The 20,897-nt window shown below is 48.0% G+C and overlaps 1 protein-coding gene across 1 annotated transcript; it reads right to left on the bottom strand.

Annotated features, from left to right (window-relative positions):
• Nucleotides 1-4,057: 4,057 nt before the first annotated feature.
• On the bottom strand, nt 4,058-20,214 carry LOC144144368 (uncharacterized). The gene is made up of 4 exons (XM_077675786.1): nt 20,110-20,214; nt 19,907-19,954; nt 5,751-5,804; nt 4,058-4,276 (listed from the first exon to the last, which is right to left on the bottom strand). Exons 1-4 carry the CDS (start codon nt 20,179-20,181, stop codon nt 4,124-4,126), a joined length of 327 nt encoding a protein of 108 aa, XP_077531912.1. The 5' UTR covers nt 20,182-20,214; the 3' UTR covers nt 4,058-4,123.
• Nucleotides 20,215-20,897: the final 683 nt, after the last annotated feature.

Raw genomic sequence — 20,897 nt, forward strand, 5'->3', positions numbered from 1 at the left:
GCGCGCGCCGTGAAAGCGCGCGCGCAATCTAGGTTTCGCCGCTCGCGGCGAAGTGGGAGGAGCCGTAGCAGACGACGCTTAGCTAACTCCGCCGCTGGCCCTGGTTGCGCTTGCGCCGCAATACTTCCTGTGGCGCCCGTCGTGGCGCTCCGCGGAGCGCGGTCAGCCGCTCCGTGTTCCCTGTATCAGTGTCCGCGACTGTACAAATGATAGGCTTCGGGAACGCAAAAATGACGTCAGTAACTTGTAAAAAAAACTCCCACCTCCCCTCGCGGGAACCCCTGTGTAGATGCGACGCATAGGCGGAGCGTCGAAGGGACCGCGTTTTATAGCGCGCATAACGTTGAGGGGACTGCATAAGCCGGTCCCAGTCGATGACGACGTTGGCGTACTTGTAAAGCGGCGCGGACTCTAGGTGTTTGAGCCAAGCGTGGATGTTGCTTCGCCGGAGAACGGCACACCGGTTATATGCGCAGCGCGCCCGAAGGAGAGGAAACCGCGGAAGAGAGAGTACTGCACATGCGCCGGCCCCAGCGCGTCTGCCGCGGCTATGACGCAACACAATCCAACACAATCCACTTTAATCCAATCCAATCCAAATCCAATCGAATCCAATCCAATGCCCCTCGCGAGAGAGTGTTCGCTATCGGAGAGGAGAGGGGGTGAGCCGCGGAGAGCGCGGCTGACACGGCGAGGAGAATGGGGGAGGGGTGGACAACGCCGACGACGACGACGCCGGAGGGACAAGGCGAGTGAATGAGATGCTCTGCATCTAAAAAATGGCAGCATCTCCACTCCGTGAATGATTGCGAGGGTGCGGAGTACGGGGACTCGAAATGACATCCAAGTTGCGCCCCGAGTGGCATCTGATTTGCGCACCGACCATCATTCAATTTGAGCCTCGAGTTACCTTGATTATTACCCAAATGAAACTGCAACTCACGGCTCAAATCGAATTTCGCTTGATTTTCGCCTGATGGTGGTGTGCGCACGGATGGACGCGGACGGGCATTGGGAGGTCCTAGGGTACTCCGCACCGTTACAGGCGAGGGAGTAAGCCGTCTGACTTTCGGGTACTAACTCACGGTCGTAGCCCAATGGATAAGACGACTCACACTAACTCTGTCTGTTCTACCAGACACAGGCTCCAATCCTGCCGGTGCCTGTGTGATTTTTTTGTGGTTATAATTGCTATGCGCACGGACGCAGACACACATTCTGCGGTTCTAAGGTACTCCGCACCCGACAGAAATCCCATTTCTTGAAGAGAGCTCACCGATCAGTAGCTTGTTGCGTGTGACAGTGAATGTGCTGGCTTTTCCTATTTTTTTCTTCGTTTTCTTGTTACGTGGTGACGGGATGTGCTATGTGTGCACGTGTAAAATAAACTCAGTCTATTAGTATGCGTTGTGTGGTGTCTTTTTGTTAATGACGCCCTTGTTTTCCGCATTTTATCCTAACAAAGAGAAGTTAAATTTCCGGCACCTTGTTTTGGTGTCGATATTTTTATTAATAATCGGCCTGGGAAGGTGTGGGTAAATGGGGTTACGCAACCTCGCACCAAAGCAAAGGGCTGGACGAGTTCGTTTACTGTCATCTTAAAAGACGCAAAACACGGTATTAGAGTGAGACAGAAGCAAACACAGCACCACTCACAAACTCCATTATTCTCTCAAGCACCTCAATCCTCTTTCAGGGTATCACGCGAAAGCCTTAAGTGTGCCATTCTGCAAAAAACTGTCGTTGTTGTTGTTCGCTCAAGAAAATAACCACCGTTGTAAGGAGTAAATAGAAAAATGGTCGCCATCCCGCCATGCGAAAGTGGGTGTCCATAGAATCTTTTGTAAACCCCTACACATGCTGATGGGGGAGGGTATGAAATGTTCCGCGTTGTCTCGGCGGGCGTGTCGCTTGCACTCGGCTTCTCTTCACTCGAGTGAAAAGAAGGTCCAATTCTTTCCCAAGACGCCGAGCGCATGCTCGGCGTCTTGGGAAAGAATTGCTCTATTTAGTGACACTAGTCCTGCCTAGCCTTGAAACATAATATGCAAATATAATCTTTACCAGGAACACGTAGTAGAGGGGGGGGGTTGCCATTGTTCATAGGCACCTTATCATCCATAATGCGATTCAGATGCTTGTTTTGTGGTTTTTAAAGGAATACTGGGCCCTAGGCTGTATGCCTGATTAGCCTGACGCATGCGCTCTGCGTCTTAGGCGAAAACAGCTGGGTCCTGCCTGGGTTTCTTGTTTACGACACGAAATTTTAAGACCAACTAGAGGCTAACAGCTTCGCTGTAAACAACACGTGCGATCCGATTCGATTTGAACCTGGGTTTCACAGTAGCAGCCGGTGCTCGCCAACCGGGCTATCTGCGCACTTTCTTATATAACCTTTGCGTCAAAACTGAACGCGTGTAAACGACCGGTTAACAGCCGCGGACCATACTTTGCTTTGCTGAACGTTATCATCATCATCACCACCAGCCTATCTACGCCCACTGTAGGGCAAAGGCCTCTCCCATTAATATCCAATTATTCCGGTCCAGTGCTAACTGCGACCAATTTATCCGCGCAAACTTCTTGATCTCATCTGCCCATCTAACTTTCTGCCCCCCCCCCCCTGCAATGCTTGCCTTCTCTAGGTAGGGATCCACTCTGTTACCCTTAATGACCAACGGTTCTATTGCCTTCGCATTACATACCCTGCCGACGTCCATTTTCTGAACGATTTAGAGTTAAACTTTGACAGCCCTTCCAGTACACACATATCCATTACAATTCCGATACCTGCAAACTGCACACATCAAGCTGACTAGATACAATTTGCGAAAAAAAAAAAAATTTCCTTACAGCCATGGCACTAACATCAGCCTGGCGCACGACCATACGGGATGGCCTGATTGCAAGCAACCATACGGCCATTATCAAATCGCATGGCAAGCTATCATTTTCCGCTGCAAGAAAGCGTATCCGATGCGGAGTAACAGGCAAATCTTTCTTTATCGCTCTCTGTGAAACAATCCGAGTAAAGATGGCATCCTGGCACTCTATGAGCACGTACTTTCGGTTTTTTGTATACAAAGCGGAGGTTGAGCACCAGCCAGAGAAATGTCTAAATGTCTTTCTTTCATCCAGCAACTAAGACAAAGTGCGTCGGTCCGCAACTTGAAGTGCTATCTTCCCACGGTGCCAGGGGTAGAATAAAGTTGTTGTGGTTATTACGTTCTTCGAGACATATTACCCACTCGGGCGATTGGCTAGGAATCTGGAGATTTGGAGTTCACAAAATTCACCAAGCTATAAATTCGAAACATAAAAGTTGTAAAATCGTGCGGTTCACGTGACACCTGAACATTATGGCACGTGATTAGAAGAGGTGCACACTAGAGGCTCAGAACCCTGTTTCGAGGAAAGCTGTGCCAGTTCGCTTTCTGACGGAATTCGCGCAGTAAGACGAATAAACGACAGCGAAGAGGCGCAAGCACGTTGTAGCAAAAAAGAAGCTGGCCGAATCCACATGCGTCGAAAAAAAAAAAAAAACGAAACTGATGAAAGAGACGGATGGCTTGCTGCGTTAGGTGATTTTAAATAGAAGCTGATGATAATGAAAAATAAGACGACCATGATGACGTTTATCCGCAGCTGGGGCAGATTTTCTTGTGAACACTGGTCTAGTCCTGTACATTTCAGAAAAAATCAGCAGAGCTTTGATGGCTCGGTCGACTCGTTTAGGACACGACCAGGGGTCCTCACTTAAGCGTTTGCCTCAAGCATGCAGCCGTCTACGTGGGCTGCCCGCCCCTTCAATCTATAGACACCTACTGCCATTTCAAGATGCCACAAGGGCTTACCAAGCATGACAAAGTGGTTCCACAGCGCGTGCGACTGAATGTCGCCTACACAAAGCACTTCAGTTTTTAGCTCCAACAGGCCATTTCTCCACCGTGTCCGCCTTGTGACGTGCTAGATAACTGCTACCATCTCATTTGTGAATGTGCGCAGTTTGCTGCGTAACTATATGGAGCATACTTTCTGTAGCGCTAGTTGTGCATGTTTACGCTTTTATTGTAAAACGTAAGTATATTTCAATCTGTAATAGTGCATGGGTTCCCGAGGAATATTAATTGCCGCCCTTCGGTTTCGCCCGGGTGTCCTTGGTCTTCCCAGGCGTCGGGGACGCTGGAGATTGAACGACAGGGGCGGCCGTCTGAGTGGGAGGTGGGTTTGCCTTGTGCTGCTGGTAGAAACCGTATACGTGGTACAAGATGAGTCCCTGAAAGGTTGTCAGAACCAAAGAAAAACAGAAGGTGGGCTCGTTAAATTCGCAAAAGAAAATGTGGTGGTCGGATCCAATGAAAGCGTGGGCACCATAATCTCATAATAGGCTCAAAATTTATTTGTTGCCGTGACTCAGTTGCAAGTGCTGCATTCTGCAACGACAAAAGCCTTCTCTCTAGCTGCAGGGTGAAGTAGTAGCTGCCAGATAAGCAGAGCACCTTCTGGGACAGGCCAATGAAGGTACCTTTTCTTTTAGTCTTCAGCAGCGGAATACAATGAGACTTGTCATTGATCAGCTGGAACGACGCTTCAATGCTGTACCCTGAGGATTTAAACAAAAAGGCCTCTTCAGGGGCTCCGCTAAAGGTGCAGGTTGCCAATCGCGGCGTTAGCGCTTGCAAGGGACGTGGGGACATTAAATTTGTTTCTGCTGTGTGAGGGTGTCAAGTGTCCTGCTTAAAGCGGCCGTACCAACTCTTAAACTTGATATGGTGCACAAGGCACCCGTTTCCCTTCAATATCGTGTTGCAAAAACCTGAAGAAAAGTTAAGAACCTTCGTGTAATTAGTCGTCAACGTAGCGAGTCCTGAAATGCTGGGAATGTTCAGCCTTCTCATTAATATCGGTAATATAATTACCGCTTCAAGCTAACCACACGCCGATTTTGGAACTGGACTCAATTCAATCCATCCAGTCTAGAATACATGGTTAGACCAAAAGCGCTTTGGCGGCATAGCAGGGTCACAAACATTAAAAAAAAAAACCTGATAAAGATGACCCTGGCATGCCGCAGAGGCTTAATGGGTTACGATGAAAAGAAGTTTCTTAATACAAAATAAAATGCACACAACGTTCTAACAAGTACAGAAGGACTGTATTAATGAGCAAAGCGCAACAGGAACATTAAAATCTCAGAAGAAAGCAGAATTTAAATTGACAGCAAAATAACACTATATCGTTCCTTTCACTTCCTTTTTGCTTCAAAACTACAGAAAAAACACATTCGCAAGCCTACGATACAAACGCAAAAAAAACGCATAAACACAGCACAAGATCTAGAAGATGTTAGCATTTCCTGATAATAAAGGGTTGAGGAAAACTTTACTTCTAGGTAACTGCAAAATGGCGTCACAAATATTCCCAAAAATGGCAACGACATGGGCCTAATTTTTTTACCTTCCGGCGCTTCGATCACCCTAAAAATTCTTGAAGTGGCGCGAAATCAAAAACGCAAGTTTGGTATGCATCCAAAAAAAGAAAAAAAAAACTGGCACCACGTTTGACACAAACTTCACTAAAATAAGCTATATAATAAGGAAAATAGAGAATGGCCATGCGACCCTCTATATCAATTCCCGCACTAGATCCTATTCCCCGAGTCCTTCAACACTTTGAAAAGTGGCCAATTTGTCAGCTAACTGCATCCGATTGCGAGGTTCATTTCATGTGGCAAATATGACTATTCTCACCTTTACTGCGAACACTACAGAGTAGTAGCCAGCAAGTGTTAGGAATACCCGGATCTGTGAATAAAACAAGTAAAAGCACAAAACAGTGTTAGTAAAAAGTCGCTTCGATCGACCTCGCTAAACTGTTGACCTTTCACAGAAGTAAAACATTAGTCTTAGTCCGTCCGTCCGTCCGTCCGTCCGTCCGTCCGTCCGTCCGTCCGTCCGTCTGTCTGTCTGTCTGTCTGTCTGTCTGTCTGTCTGTCTGTCTGTCTGTCTGTCTGTCTGTCTGTCTGTCCGTCCGTCCGTCCGTCCGTCCGTCCGTCCGTCCGTCCGTCCGTCCGTCCGTCTGTCTGTCTGTCTGTCTGTCTGTCTGTCTGTCTGTCTGTCTGTCTGTCTGTCTGTCACTTTATTCAACCACCCCGCCAAAAAATAAAACGCTGAAGGAATGCTTGAACACGAGCACACGACCGTTTCAGGCCACTAAAGCTTCTGTCGTGGCTCATACATGCCCCATTATTTAATGCGAAAGGAACCTTAGGCATACTTAAGGCAAATATATATGTACACAGCCTAGAGTACCACCTTTCTGTTACAAGTTTAGTTGGTTCTTACAATAATTCCAAATGGTCAAACATGCGTTATAAAAGGTGTCAGGAAGCCATGAGTTAAACGCAAACACTAAAACAAGAGAGCTGCACGTCAAACAGAAACAGAAACAGGTTTCAAGTCAAAGAGTAAAAAAAGGTCCCGACAGATGTCGCAAAATTGAATTGAACCCAGAAAACCTCCATTGCGTTCTCCATGAGGGGAGATTCAGGGGTGGCAGAAAACGATTGTCTTTCGACGGACTTTTGCAATAAGGCCAGCAGATATGGGGCGAATTCTTTTATTTTTTCCCATATCGTAACAGTACGGCCAAAAAAAAAAGCGTATATTATAGTTTCCTCTAATCCTGCATAATTAAGGAATTTTCTTGAGTACTATCCAAGTTCGTCAGCACATCTTAGAGGAAATCATCTGAACTATTTGAAAAGAACTGCCTCCCTTTTCGTCGCTCTTGACGCAGTAATCTTGAGGCATATTTGAAAAACCTCGACGCCATTGCGAGAAATTTCCTTGAGGCGTAAGCACACGCGCCTGGCAAGTTCCGCCAGCCACCGCTAACAAGTTCAGAGGCTATGCGAGGTGCATACTGCGCCGCGTTGCGTGCTTCTAAACGCTCCGGTGTACAGAGCGCCCACGTGACATGTGCGATGTCACTGCGCGTGCTATTCTATTGAGCGCCTCCGAAAACGAGCCCACCGTTCGGGCTCTGTAGATTGGATGCAGAGTACTGAGAACTGGTGCTGACGGCTTGGGTTCGAGCCCCAGCAGGTTTCTTTTAAATGCAGAGCATTTAATACCCCTGTCACACGACAGATCTAATGACATTTACAGCAAATGTCATTCGCTCTAAATGTCATTAATTCGGCGCTACACGAGAATACCGAATTACATTCAAGGCGAATGTCATTTACCGGCTAACTGAGGTCCCGGACCTCAGTTACACCTCAGTTGGCGGCCGAATGAGTAGCCTCGACAGCAGTAGTGCGCCCCTTGACAGGAAAATTCAGTACCAAACCAAAGAATACTGTATCTAAAAACTGTCAGTAAACTTATATTTTCTTTTCTGTATTGCTGTTCTAATAAAGAAAGACCAGCAAGTACTAACAAAAAAGAAAATCTCGTCCCCAGTGCGCGCGCTACCCTAGTCCGGATTTTTTGCAGACTTGTCTCAGCTTGTGATGTCTACTGATGTCACCTAAATCGGTGGTTTTCTTGTTTTTATTTTAAAAAATATTCCTTTGTTACGTTTATTTAAAAAATATTGCGTGTGAAAACATTCTATATGCGCTTGAAATGTAATTTTGCGGTTTTGCGAGCTCGCTAATCGTCACCGCTATCACAATCAAATGACATTTGTTTCGCCGTGTAGACCCGCACGGCCGAGCCGAATGTCATTTACAGCTAATGTCATTCAGTTTGAATGACATTAGACTTGCCGTGTGACAGGGGTATAAGTAACTCACGATGTCACCCGCGTTGGCGTCCGTAGTCCGCACGCTCACTGCGCATGCGCGTCGAGTCGAGGCGAAAGCGAACACTCTCTCGCGAGGGGCATTGGATTGGATTCGAACACTCTCTCGCGAGGGCATTAGATTGGATTCGATTGGATTGGCTTGGATTGGATTGGCTTGGCTTGGCTTGGCTTGGCTTGGCTTGGATTGGATTTGGATTGGATTGGATTGGATTAAAGTGGATTGTGTTGGATTGTGTTGCGTCATAGCCGCGGCACGTTGCGTCATAGCCGCGGCAGACGCGCTGGGGCCGGCGCATGTGCAGTACTCTCTCTTCCGCGGTTTCCTCTCCTTCGGGCGCGCTGCGCATATAACCGGTGTGCCGTTCTCCGGCGAAGCAACATCCGCGCTTGGCTCGAACACCTAGGGTCCTCGCCGCTTTACAAGTACGCCAACGTCGTCGACTGGGACCGGCTTACGCAGTCCCTTCAACGTATATAAGCGGCTGAGCGCGCGTTCGGAATTCAGTCAAGGGCGTCTTTGCTTGGCTTTCGCTTGACGGGATGCTTTGCTTGCCTCGAGTAGATGCGACGCATTTACTCGAGTTCCCCCCGTGGGAAGATGCGGGCGGCTTTTTTTCATTGCTTGATTTTCTTTAATCTAAATATTTTTCTTAAATCAAATCTACGCGTTGTTTTTGTTAATTATGGTGATTTGGTATGTTTTAGGTCGCTTTTGGTATGGGGCGCAGCCCATGACCACGGTGAATCACCGTTCTCCATCCCGCGAATAGACATGTCACATGGGTGCTCTGTGAAGCGAAGCGTTTGGAAATACGCCACCAGGGTTACAGGAACGGAAGTTGCCGCTGAGCCCTATCAGTGCAACCGGTTGATCATCGGGATGGCCCGGAGAGCGTGTTTCGGGACGCACAAAATAAAAGCAGCCGCAAAAAACAAACCCGCTAACACAATGTTCCTGCGAGTATGAATTTTAAAAGCCGAACTCTGATACATCGAGATGAACTCAGAGATTAGGCGCAATCTCTTTTGTGAGGTCGCGCCCGTTGTCGTCGCTGTCTGCTCACTAGGCGGAGTGATACACAAGTGCTATTGCCGTTCTTATTTTGTCACGAATATAGCAATATAGTGTGCGTTGACGCGGCGCCCGTACTCAACAGCGCGCAACAACACTCGCCGTCGGGCTTTCGAGCGGGGGCTTAGCGGTCTGCATGCCCCGCCACCCAGGCAGCCTGGAGACTGCGGGATGGCCCAAAAAACCTCCTGCGCATGGACGGGGTCGACGCGGCGGCTTTCCGCAGTGTCTGACTCAACACCTCTCTGACACAGTGAGAGTGTTTTTGATTATCTGTGCTTCTCTGCTGTCCGTGTTGAAACTTGTTCGACGTCGGTTGTGGCTGTTAGAGGAGACTATAAAAGCGCTTGTCTCTGAACGGGCGAGTGAAAACCGTTGTTTGGGCTCCCTCGGAGGATCTTACTCTGCCCGATCGAGTTGCCATTTTTTAAGCACGCCAGTGTGTTTATGTACCATCGCTTTTCTCTACTTGACATGTCTTAAACAGTTCCAGTTTGGCATTTGGCCCTTCGTCGCGAGAATAGAGGCAACTATTTTGAATGCCGCTATACCCGGTCGCGGAATAAATGGTCCCGGAACAAATGGTCCGGAACTAATTAATGGTTCCGGAAGAAACGGTCCGGAACTAATGGTCCCGGAACAAATGGTCCCAACTTCAAACTAGGAAAAAATGGTCCCATCACTACTGCACTACTGCACCATGAGCGCCTGTATGAGGGAATGAAAGGGGTCAATGTATTTATGTTTATATGTTTATATTTGTGCACAGTGTATTTTGCATCTGTTCATATATAATAGACCCCCCGCGGTGGCTCAGTGGCTAAGGCGTTGCGCTGCTGAGCACGAGGTCGCGGGTTCGATTCCCGGCCGCGGCGGCCGCTTTTCTGATGGAGGCGAAAAGCAAAAACGCCCGTGTGTACGAGATTTCGGCGCACGTTAAAGATCCCCAGGTGGTCAAAATTAATCCGGAGCCCTCCACTACGGCGCGCCTCATCGGCGCGCAGCGCCGACGCAACGCAGGCGATGAGGCAGGCGATACCCACAACGCAGGCGATACCCACAATCAATCAATATATAATACATTTGCTAAGAATGAATTTACTTGAGTTAAATGCGGTATACAAATTTTTGTATACACGTCGCACGTTTTTGTCGCACGTGTACGTCCTCTCGCGCTTCATTTGCTCGCCTTTTTTTTTATGATTCCCAATACCAGGCAAACCAGTGGCATACATTTTAATCAAAATCTGCGTGTACTGGCCAGCCCTCGGCCGGTGTTTAAAGAGAATACAGAAATGGGTTGCCATAATTTTCTTAATGGATGCAGTTTTCTTATGCAGCGGCGCAACACAACTGTTGTTTAAATTAAGCTGGCTGACATGCAATACCCACAAGGATACAAAATTTTGTTAACGCTTGAGAAGCGAGTCCCACTTGAGCCCGTTTGTTGAGCCTATTTACAGTGACGGTATCATTTAGGCTATTCGCAAGACGCGTAGTCGGTGGCGCCGCGCGGTGGCAGGAGGAGAAATCACTCCATGGAGGATCGGCGAGCGACGGAACCGTCGGAGCCCGCAAGCCCGCACGTTGGCCGGCAGCGTTCGCCCGTAGTATCACAGGGATTTTGACGCCATTTTCACGTGATAACAAACACAACATTCACTGGATGCATGTTATGTTCTAAAGACTCTCGTGCTTGATACACCACGCGCAAGAGATTTCAACGCGCTGCACGAAAACTAGGAACCGAAACACGAACCGAATACAGTGCGCATGGTGTGTATTGTGATGTTTTAGTCCCTCGTCTTCGTGTAATGCTTTTAAATCCTTGCAGTTATGTACCAACTCGTCTAAACAACAACTCTGCTGTTACAGGGCGGACGCCTTTAGTTTCCGTCACCCTTACTTGGCGTTTCTATGTATATCACAAGTTCAATCCAGATCGCAGATGTCCGTCGCCCTAATCGTGCAAGGAACGATAACGACGCTGCTATAATTTTAAATGCAGAGCATTTAAGTAACTCACGTCACCCGCGTTGGCGTCCGTAGTCCGCACGCTCACTGCGCATGCGCGTCGAGTCGAGGCGAAAGCGAACACTCTCTCGCGAGGGGCATAGGATTGGATTCGAACACTCTCTCGCGAGGGCATTAGATTGGATTCGATTGGATTGGATTGGATTGGCTTGGCTTGGCTTGGCTTGGATTGGATTTGGATTGGATTGGATTAAAGTGGATTGTGTTGGATTGTGTTGCGTCATAGCCGCGGCACGTTGCGTCATAGCCGCGGCAGACGCGCTGGGGCCGGCGCATGTGCAGTACTCTCTCTTCCGCGGTTTCCTCTCCTTCGGGCGCGCTGCGCATATAACCGGTGTGCCGTTCTCCGGCGAAGCAACATCCGCGCTTGGCTCAAACACCTAGGGTCCTCGCCGCTTTACAAGTACGCCAACGTCGTCGACTGGGACCGGCTTACGCAGTCCCTTCAACGTATATAAGCGGCTGAGCGCGCGTTCGGAATTCAGTCAAGGGCGTCTTTGCTTGGCTTTCGCTTGACGTGATGCTTTGCTTGCCTCGAGTAGATGCGACGCATTTACTCGAGTTCCCCCCGTGGGAAGATGCGGGCGGCTTTTTATTTTATTCGTGTTCATGTTCTTACATAGCAAAGCAAGGGTGTGAGAGCGCAGGCATAACACATTTTTGTAGTGAGATATTACGCTGACCCACAATCTGTTTTCAAAACCTATATACCGCTGTTGACCGTTTCTTTGCTTTGCGCATCGTGCGTTGTGCGGACGCGTTTTCGGATAATATGGGCTCATATTAACAAAGCTGTTGCACGTACGACACCGCGAGGGCAGTTTGTGATTTGGGGACACCTTGGCCATCACCTCACATTTCACAGACAACAGGTGTGCCCAGGCGCGGTAGTTTAGAACCAGCATTACAATTTAATGATTTACGTGCGAAGAGCTTTGTGTTTCTTCCTTGCATTTCCTTGTTTCAGAAAGCCGCTTCTACAAATGCAGAAAACTTTAGGTGACAGTAAGAAAGCAGCTAAAGCTGGTTAGCAGGTTGACATTCTGCATAGAAGTTTCAAGCGTTTAATCAGCTCCAATCTGGAGCCACAAAATTGTTTTGGCTGGTTTCTTTTCGGGCTGGTTTGGATGTGTTTTTTTTCTTTATAAGCAACACCCAACGCTCTACTAATGCTGTGTCTTATCAAAATATTGGTTTTAGAAGGGGCAATGCGACTACGACTGCCACGGCGCCGACCACTCGGTATTGTTGCGAACAAAAAGAAAACGTCACGCTTAGATAGTTTGATTGGAAACGTTTATATCGTTGCCTTCGCTGGTGGTAAAACAGACCTAGTGGGAAACTATTACTATTCACGCTGGCCAGCCGTTCAGTTGTGTACTGTGCACGGAGCGACACAACGTACCACCGAGCGGTATACTATGAAAATGCCTTATACAGGCAGGATTTGTCAAGTAAGCGGGCGTTAATAAAACGCCTAGTAAGCTCGCGTATTCCCATAAGTCCGTACCGCTAATGAGCGAACTCTAAAAATTGTGGTGGTGGCTAGTGAACCAGGGATATTTGCAGGCAGAAACTTTGTAGCGTCACAGATCGAGCGCTGGCAGCCCTACCACCGCAGCAAGCGACGTGAGCGGCTTTTGCCATATCTCTTCACCTTCGCTTGTGGGTCAAAATGTTCGTCTTTAGTTCTAATGTGGCGCGCAACATCTAATTTAAGGACAGCCGTTAAAATCTGGCGTCACCGCCACCTGGCGACGTTAAAAAATTGGCCGCGTATCTGCTCTTTTCGTTGCAAATGTCGTCAAAATACGATAATCTTTGTATACATTTGCGAAGGAAATGCCCTCTTTTGCTTTCCCGCTCACCTCTCATGCTGTTCCTGTACCGTCGCACTCATCCCAAGGCAAACACACCAAGGGTTTGCTCAAGGCGATTTGAATTTACCGCGTTCCACTGCTACAGGCGGGGTTCCTCGATGCCAGCGCTGCAGTACGGCGGAGACGCGCGTGAATCGAGGCGGCGGAGTTGCCATGCTCCACGTGCGTGCCAAGCAGAACGTGAAACCTAGCTAGTGGAACCTTCCTTTGCTGTCGCCGCGTGATTTCTGATATGTCGCCAGGAGGTGGCGCGGGAAACAGCAGGCGGTTCGCGTTGTTCTGCAGTAGATGTAGAATATCATTTGCTATCGAAAAACCAAGCACCCAGGAATTTTTTAATAAAATGACATTATAAATATCCCTTGTGTACTAATTTCCTGTCTTATATTTGCGTAATGTCTTGTTCTTGTTCAACAAAGTTGACAAGTATGAACATATAAACCGGGCTTAGACCTTTACATTTGGCTGTTAGTATATAAGACTATTGCGCAGTAAGCATTTTACTTTGGCCGGGTAACCGAATCAAGTTACACCGTCATTACTTTAGCTAAGAAAATTCGTGCACTGGATGCTGATCTCGATTTTGTGAATGAACAACCTGCCAGGCTGTGTGAAAAAATAGTTACTGCGAGATCGGGCAGACTTGTGGATCCACCAGATTTCCCCTGTTTACGGCTGACTTCAGGTAGGCTGCCAGATGACGCCAAAAACATCCAGTGGCAAAAAGCGTGGCGAATTCTTCCCACAAAAGACAGATTATTTCGCTGGGGAGTAACACAGAACTCTTCCTGTCCCAACTGCGGTCAACCAGAATCCGTGGCTCACACTTTCTCAAGCTGCAGTGTTGCGCGTTGCTTTTGGCGCATCATACACCATGTCGCTCCAAGTTTGGGGCTTGCACGGTATCAACTGAGAGAACAGTACCCTGGCACACCCCTAGGCAAACTATTCGTAGTAATTGGCGATTATATACTATGGCGTAATCGCTGCAGGGCTGTAGCACAGAATCGCAGGCTACGTATTCAGTGGCCCTTGCTTTGCTCTTTCAGACAACATCACGTGACCTTTCTGGAAGGCGAGTTGGCCCTTTTTGGTGAGGAAGAGTTTCTGCGACATTGGTCTACCCGGTTTATTGAGGTTTCGAACAAAAGGGTTATTATTCATGCCAGTTTTCCAGACCTGTGTCCTTAGAGATTGTCGTTGTAACAAGTGATTTTGGTGTTAGAATTGCGTGTTAGTACGGTACAGTACCCCTTGTGACATAAAATCAAACCTCTTCTTTATATTGCGGCATTCTTGAAGCGAATGTTTTTGTATTATTGTTTACCTCGCATGTTAATCTTTTGGTGGTAAGCAACTCTAAATTGTTTGTATGTTAATCTTTTGTCTACAATCAACTTGAAGCGGTTTATATGTTTCTGTAAGTGTCTCTTACTTGCAGCCTTCGCACTCTATTAATTTTGTAGCAACCGGCGCTGCACTAGTTTAATTGTTTCTGGTTGTTACGTTGTATCATTGATACCAGGATTTTTTTATAATAAATTTATCCTTTCAAGACAGACAGACCAAAATTTCTGGGTTTAAGTAGCCCAAGAAAAACTATTGTCTTTAAAAGTGGAGCTACCCTCTTTACTTTCAACGCGCGCATAAGCGGCGGTCCGTAGAGGGACCCCCCTCCCGATCCTCCTTAGGACAGCGATCTTGAATCGCTTTGCGCGCCTCCTATAGGGCGTGCCCCTTGCGAATGTGAAGTATCAAAAATGTCAGTGGGCCGGTACTGCTGACCCTCAGTCAACATAGAGCTGTACTGGTGCATTGGGCTCGCCGATTTGTCGCTATTTCAAGAAGGAACTTGAATACGGCCCGTTCGTCACATGGCGTTTCGTCATAGGCTGGTTCGTTTTAGGCCGTTTGGTCACATAGGGTCATTCGTCATAGGCCGGTTCGACAAATGGGAAAGTTCTTCATACCGGGTGCACGAAACGAATTTCCACGTGCTTTTTTTAGGTGCGGAGCACCTTAGGAACTCACAATGTCCGTCCGCGTCCGTGCGCATAGCATTTACAATCGCAAAAAATCACACAGGCACCGGCAGTATTCAAGCCTGTGTCTGGTAGACCACACAAAGTTAGTGTCAGTCGTCTTACCCACTGGGCTACGACCGTGAGTTAGTACCAGAGAGTCAAACGGCTTACTCCCTCGCCTGTAACGCTGCGGAGTACATTAGGAACTCCCAATGTCCGCCCGCGTCCATCCGTGCGCACTCCACCCGATTTGCGCCCCGACCGACATTCGATTTGAGCCGTTAGTTGCAGTTTCATTTAGGGAATAACCAAGGTGCAAGTCACGGCTCAAATCGAATGAGGGTCGGGGGCCTAGAGCACTGCACGGGCCCGGGCCGGCCCAAAAGCCCAGGCCCGACCCGGCCCGCGGGCCGGGCCGGGCCGCCCGAAGTCGATTATCGGCGGGCCCGGGCCAGGCTCGGGCCCGGGCCGGGCTCGGGCTTGAATTCATATGCACGGCCGTTAATAGGTCCGACGTGAAGTGAAGGAAAGAGCATCAAAATGAATATTCTTGGTTTATTGTTGCGCGCTTCTTACTGTTATTTGTACGCATTGTTTTAAAAACGTGTTTTGCTAGGTCTGATGGTCACTATACTGCAATTTTAATGACATTTCTTGTACTGCATCAAGATTTTATATTTTAATGTATAACATACCAACGATACGATTACAAGGAATGCCCAAGAGGGGAATGAATTAATTCAGATATCCTGGAGCTTTGCACCTATGTCTATGTATGGACACGTGTGTTTTAGATGTCGCACCAATCAAAATGCGGCTGCCGTGGCGGGAATCAAACTCGCGTGCCAGAGAAACACCACCGCTTAACGACCACTGCAGGTGAAGTATTTCAACGCGCGTACATACCCATTGATTCAAATGCGGATCAAAACATTTCAGCAATACCAACTTGTGGCCTAGACAACCACGTGAAGTTGCCAAGAGTCTGGTAATCAAAGGTGATGATGTCTCTCGTGCAAGAATACGAGATATTACGCCTATGTGGCGTGAACTGCAGACAATGAAAGCTAAACTACGTTCACTTTTAAACCCTTATTTTTTGCGTTTCAGTTCATGACGTGCTTGTACAGACTAGATGCTCCGTCTGATCGCCCGGAATATAATAAACTTTCTTCAGCGTCAAAGACCGGGCCTGGTCACACGCGCGGGCCATCCCTAGGCCAAAAAATAAATTACCGGGCCGGGCCGGGCCTGGGCTTGAGATGGCGGGCCCGGGCCGGGCTCGGGCCAGGCTCACTTATGAATGCCCGGGCCCGGACCGGGCTCGGGCTAGGTGTTACGGGCCCGGGTTGGGCTCGGGCTTCACGAAGCGGGCTCGGGCCAGGCTCGGGCCTCAAAATCAGGCCCGTGCAGTGCTCTAGTCGGGGCGCAAATAGGATGTCACTGGAGGCGCAACTTGGATGTCATCTCGAGTCCCCGTACTCCGCACCCTCGCCATCATCCACGGAGTGGAGATGCTGCCATTTTTTGTACGCATGTGGCTGTCATCGAAAAAAGTAGGATGGTTCGACTCGAAAGAGAGATGCGAGGTACATGTTTTCTTTTTTTCTCTTTTCGGCCATACATCTGGGAAAGTTCAGCAAACAATGCAAGCCAGAGTGGATAAGTAGGCTGACCTGGGTTGATCAAAAATATCGATGCGAGTTCAACAACCCTAGACAAAAAAGTGAGGCGAGGACATAGCCTAATAAAGTTCTTGGAAGGCGGGCTACAACGAAGAACCTGCGACATCCTTTTCAGTGTTGCGGCCGGCTTGGGCGCCCTCCATGGGAAAAGGCCCACTCGTCACAGCCGACTCGTCATGGGAAAACTGGTCAAAAGGCGTCTGGTTCTAAGTGGTCCCATAAGAAAAAGTGGTAGCACCGACCTTCTCGTTCTTGAACATTGCGTCTGGAAGTTTCACCTTGGGCGGATGTCGAGAAGGGGGGAGGGAGGTTAGCGGCTTCAACTCTGATAATTAGTTCCACGTTGAACCTTTCGCAGTTGGTGGGTTGGCCTTCCCTTTCGCTTTTTTGCAGGTGGTAGTTGAAACTAATTTTTTGGTTTAACACGGTGTCTCTTTTTTATCTTACTTTTCCTTCCAAAAGAAATGTGTCACACGGGTAAGGAAAGATATAGTACAAAACTTCTCAACTCCACATTGCTGAAAAAGGATTGCGAGAATCACGTAATTTGTGAGAACGCGTGCAAATTAGTTATAATTACACTTTCTTATCCAGCAAACAGTATGCAACATGTACAAAAGATAACGAGTGATGCCCTATCACCACTTATGCGTCTAAAAACGCACAGCAAATTTTGTTTATACCGTTCCTGTGACGAAATTTCCTAAGTGACAAAATGTCCTCTGACGAATGATCCTACGTGACCAAACGACCTAATACGAACCGGCATATGACGAAAAGCCATGTGACGAACGAGCCTACACCCACTGTGCTCACCACCTGAAATGCTTCAATATCCGCAGTTCGAATCAAGCAAAGCGACACTAATCGAGACTTTGGACGTCGATAATTTCGCAGCTTGCAACTTAGAAATTCTTGTTTTTCTCCGAAAATAAGCAATACTTAGCTTTTATCACGCCTTTTCTTTTGGTGCAAGGTTTAGAAGACTGCTGGCTAACACGCTTTGCTCATTTTGCCTACGTGTTCTGGGAGCGTGAAGTCGTGCTTAGGGCAGCAGGTGAGCTCATACTCGAATCGTCACCCACCATCGACAATAACTTCACTGTTCGCAACTGCACAAATATATGCAGTTGTTTCACGCAAACACATAAATATGTCTTTGCTCGTCTTGCTGGCGACTTTAAGCTGCCAAAAATTACTAGAACCAAAGACAGTTACACGTCATGGTTCAATTAAAAGCAGAGGATTGCTGCAGGTTGATGCACTACCGTCGGCAGACTAGCCCCTTCGCGACGCCCCATAAAAGCAAAGGTCAAAACAAGGAGGTGGGGTGGGGGGAGGGGTGGCACACTCACCTCAATAGCATATTTCTTTGCTTGAGATGACCCTCATTGCCCTCTTTGAAAGAAATTGGCCATGGCTGTCCGCTGGTCAAGCCAGACTGTCGCGACAGCCTGGCTTGACCAGCGGTTCAGCCGATGCTCGCGATCAGACGTCCGCATGTCTTGACACTGCCTGTCACCAACCTCCGTTACTAGCGGCGTCTCGCGACAGGTTCGGCTACCTGGAACACAGTGGGACTCGCAAACTATCGCAAAACTTCCGAGGGCGAGTGAGGGGGAAGAGAAGTCACTACGCACGCACCCGTGAAGTGCTTGCTCGCAAGAAACTGATGGCGCTTCTTTCTTAGGCATGCCTCTACGTATTCTGTAAATCATAGAGTCGCATGTTTTTCACGTGGCTTCCTTTTTTCCCCTGTGTTTGCAAGTAGCACACTCACAGTAGCACAAGGCAGATAATTGGAATAGCGATATATTGATCAACCGAAATGTCAAAAATATAAAAAATGAAAATATTACAAAAATCAAACAACGAAAGAGAGAGAGAAGTAATAAATAAAAATATTAGTCTTCAACGTATAGAAAACGCGTAGACTAAAATAAAAAAAGGCCGGAGGAGAACGGCGGAAAGAGGAATAAACAAATGTTAAGACCGGCCAATCGTGTAATGCCCTGCACTTGTTCAAAATGCATGGTTGGCAGAAATACCGCGTTTAATCGTTATAATAGCGTAAATTGAGATAACCGGTTCAATGGAATCTAAAAAAACAATGAAAACAAAATAAAGAAAATCAAGAAATTATAAACTGCACTCCACCAACATACAACAAATTTAAACAAAGAACTCACGTGGACTTTTATAGAATCATTTTTCCGAAGAGGTGCCTGGGACCATTTGTTCCGGAACCATTTGTTCCGGGACCATAAGTTCCAGGACCATAAGTTCTGGGACCATTTGTTCCTACTTCCAAGTTGGGACCATTAGTTCCGGACCATAAGTTCCGGAACCATTTGTTCCGGAACCATTTGTTCCGCGACCATAAGTTCCAGGACCATAAGTTCTGGGACCATTTGTTCCTACTTCCAAGTTGGGACCATTAGTTCCGGACCATAAGTTCCGAGACCATTTGTTCCGTGACCGACCATTTGTTCCGGGACCATTTGTTCCTGTACCCCCCACCACGCTACCTCGACGGAACTATAATTGGATACAAGTTAAGAACGGCAACGGGAACTGCCCCTCTCAGCCGGATGTTACTCCACGCGGCGCAATTAGTGCGTTACTGGGACTATTTTAAACCTTGAAAGAGCCGTAATTCCATAATGTTTTGGGGGCTTAATGTGCTTTTAAACTACTGCAGCGATGACAAACTACGTGAGAAAAGGCAGACGATATCACTCATGCATGGCAGTGTCTGTTCAAAACGCGCGCGCCCATTGACATTCGAGTCAGTCTCTTAAGTCGAGTGATTCCATAAATGAGCTTCTGCCGTCTGTAACTTGTTCCCGAGTACAGAGCCGTACTCGTACGCCTTCGTCCTGCAAGAACTTACGCCCGACTATAGCAGTATCGGGACCCAGGACGCTTGATACCGAGTGGATGACTGCAGTTGTTTAATCGTGTGCCTTAGTGGCCGCGGCGTGTCCTCGGCGAAGACAAAAATCACCGAGGGGCGCTGAAGCAGGGACGCAGCGTCATGGTGAGCATGGCTGCTACACGCTTCTTAAGGCCGAACCTGCTCAGACAATACGTGTCCGCGAAACGAATGTGAATTCCGTCGAATAACCACAGAGGAATTCGCTCAAAATTTCTGCCTTGGCTGAATTATTTTAATAGTCGTAAACAGTACTGCCATTCGACTGTAAGACTCTGAGATAGTCAGAATTTTCATTTGGGGAAACAAAAGGAGGGAAGGCAAACACAGGAGGACAGGACATAGAAGACAACAAACTTTACAGATTTGAGTTGCTTTCATTTCTCGTCGCTTAATCATTCTGTCACCTTCTTACTCCCAACGTCGCCGTCTCGGTATACACAGCGTGCATCTCACAAACTTACCCGCACGGCCTCTTCTTCATCCTCTGTCTTCACTGCTTCCACGCGAACCTGCAGGGAGAGCAAAGTTCGAGGAACGCTTTACGAAGCAGATTATTGTTCTTCTGTACTTTAACTTAACCCTAGCACAGTTATTGCTCACTAACAACAAAATTAGTTCACAACTGCGAGCTGCCGCGCTGGCGCTGTTATATGAGGGGACTCACGTTGCGGGAGAGGTGGTAGCTAGCGGCGACATGGCATCCATAGCAGAACACGATAGTCCCAGAGTTCAACATCAGGAAATTTTTCAACACCTCCGAGACTTTATCCTGCGGATGTAAATAAACCAACCAGTGCGCGTTCGCAAAGCGTTAGCGTAACCCAAAATAGACTGGACTAAATCACGTACGCAATCGGAAAACCTTACACTACTGTTATAAAGAAACGTACAGCCGCTAAATTTGTTAATAATATCAGGGGAGCGTGAACCGGTGGGTGTGTCAGCGCCTTATCACTGTAGGAAGCGGCGAAATGACCCAGAATAGATCGTTCCGCCAGTGCAACCGTCGTCTACTAGGCTGTTCCCGCAAATGCGGCACTACCCTTTCCGTTTGTACTGTACTCAACCGTCTATCTTCATTGCTGGGTGGTCACAGTAATTTCTCGTGCGCCTTGTTCACGGCAATGAAAATAGGCGACTCATTACGAGCGGAAGGGGTGGTGACGCATTGGGCCATCTGATTTAGTAAGAAAAGTACATGGAGAGGTTGGGAGATCGGCAGAGATGAGATTCGGCGCATCACTAGCACTGCCGACACCCGCAACGAAACACTCGACACAGTGACGATTGGCGATGGCCGTACAAAGTAACGACATACAAGGGACGATAAAGTAATTGCGGGAGTTTTCGCACGTTTCCGCGAGTAAGGGACTGCGTAAACGGTGAAATCATCGCGGGCAATTGTGGAAGTGGAACTTTCAGCTGCTTGCGATACCCGAAAGCAGCCGTAAC

The sequence above is a fragment of the Haemaphysalis longicornis genome, unplaced genomic scaffold (assembly GCF_048455015.1).
Source record: "Haemaphysalis longicornis isolate Haplotype H1 unplaced genomic scaffold, Haemaphysalis longicornis Haplotype H1 scaffold_7, whole genome shotgun sequence".
Lineage (NCBI taxonomy): Eukaryota > Metazoa > Arthropoda > Arachnida > Ixodida > Ixodidae > Haemaphysalis > Haemaphysalis longicornis.

Bases quoted from the DNA above. Each gene is read 5' to 3' on its own strand.
- LOC144144368 (XM_077675786.1), bottom strand. From the start codon at position 20,181: ATGTTGAACTCTGGGACTATCGTGTTCTGCTATGGATGCCATGTCGCC. The intron at 19,955-20,109 runs GTGAGTCCCCTC...CTCTCCCTGCAG, and splicing joins GCTACCACCTCTCCCGCAAC to GTTCGCGTGGAAGCAGTGAA. The intron at 5,805-19,906 runs GTAAGTTTGTGA...TTTTATTCACAG, and splicing joins ATGAAGAAGAGGCCGTGCGG to ATCCGGGTATTCCTAACACT.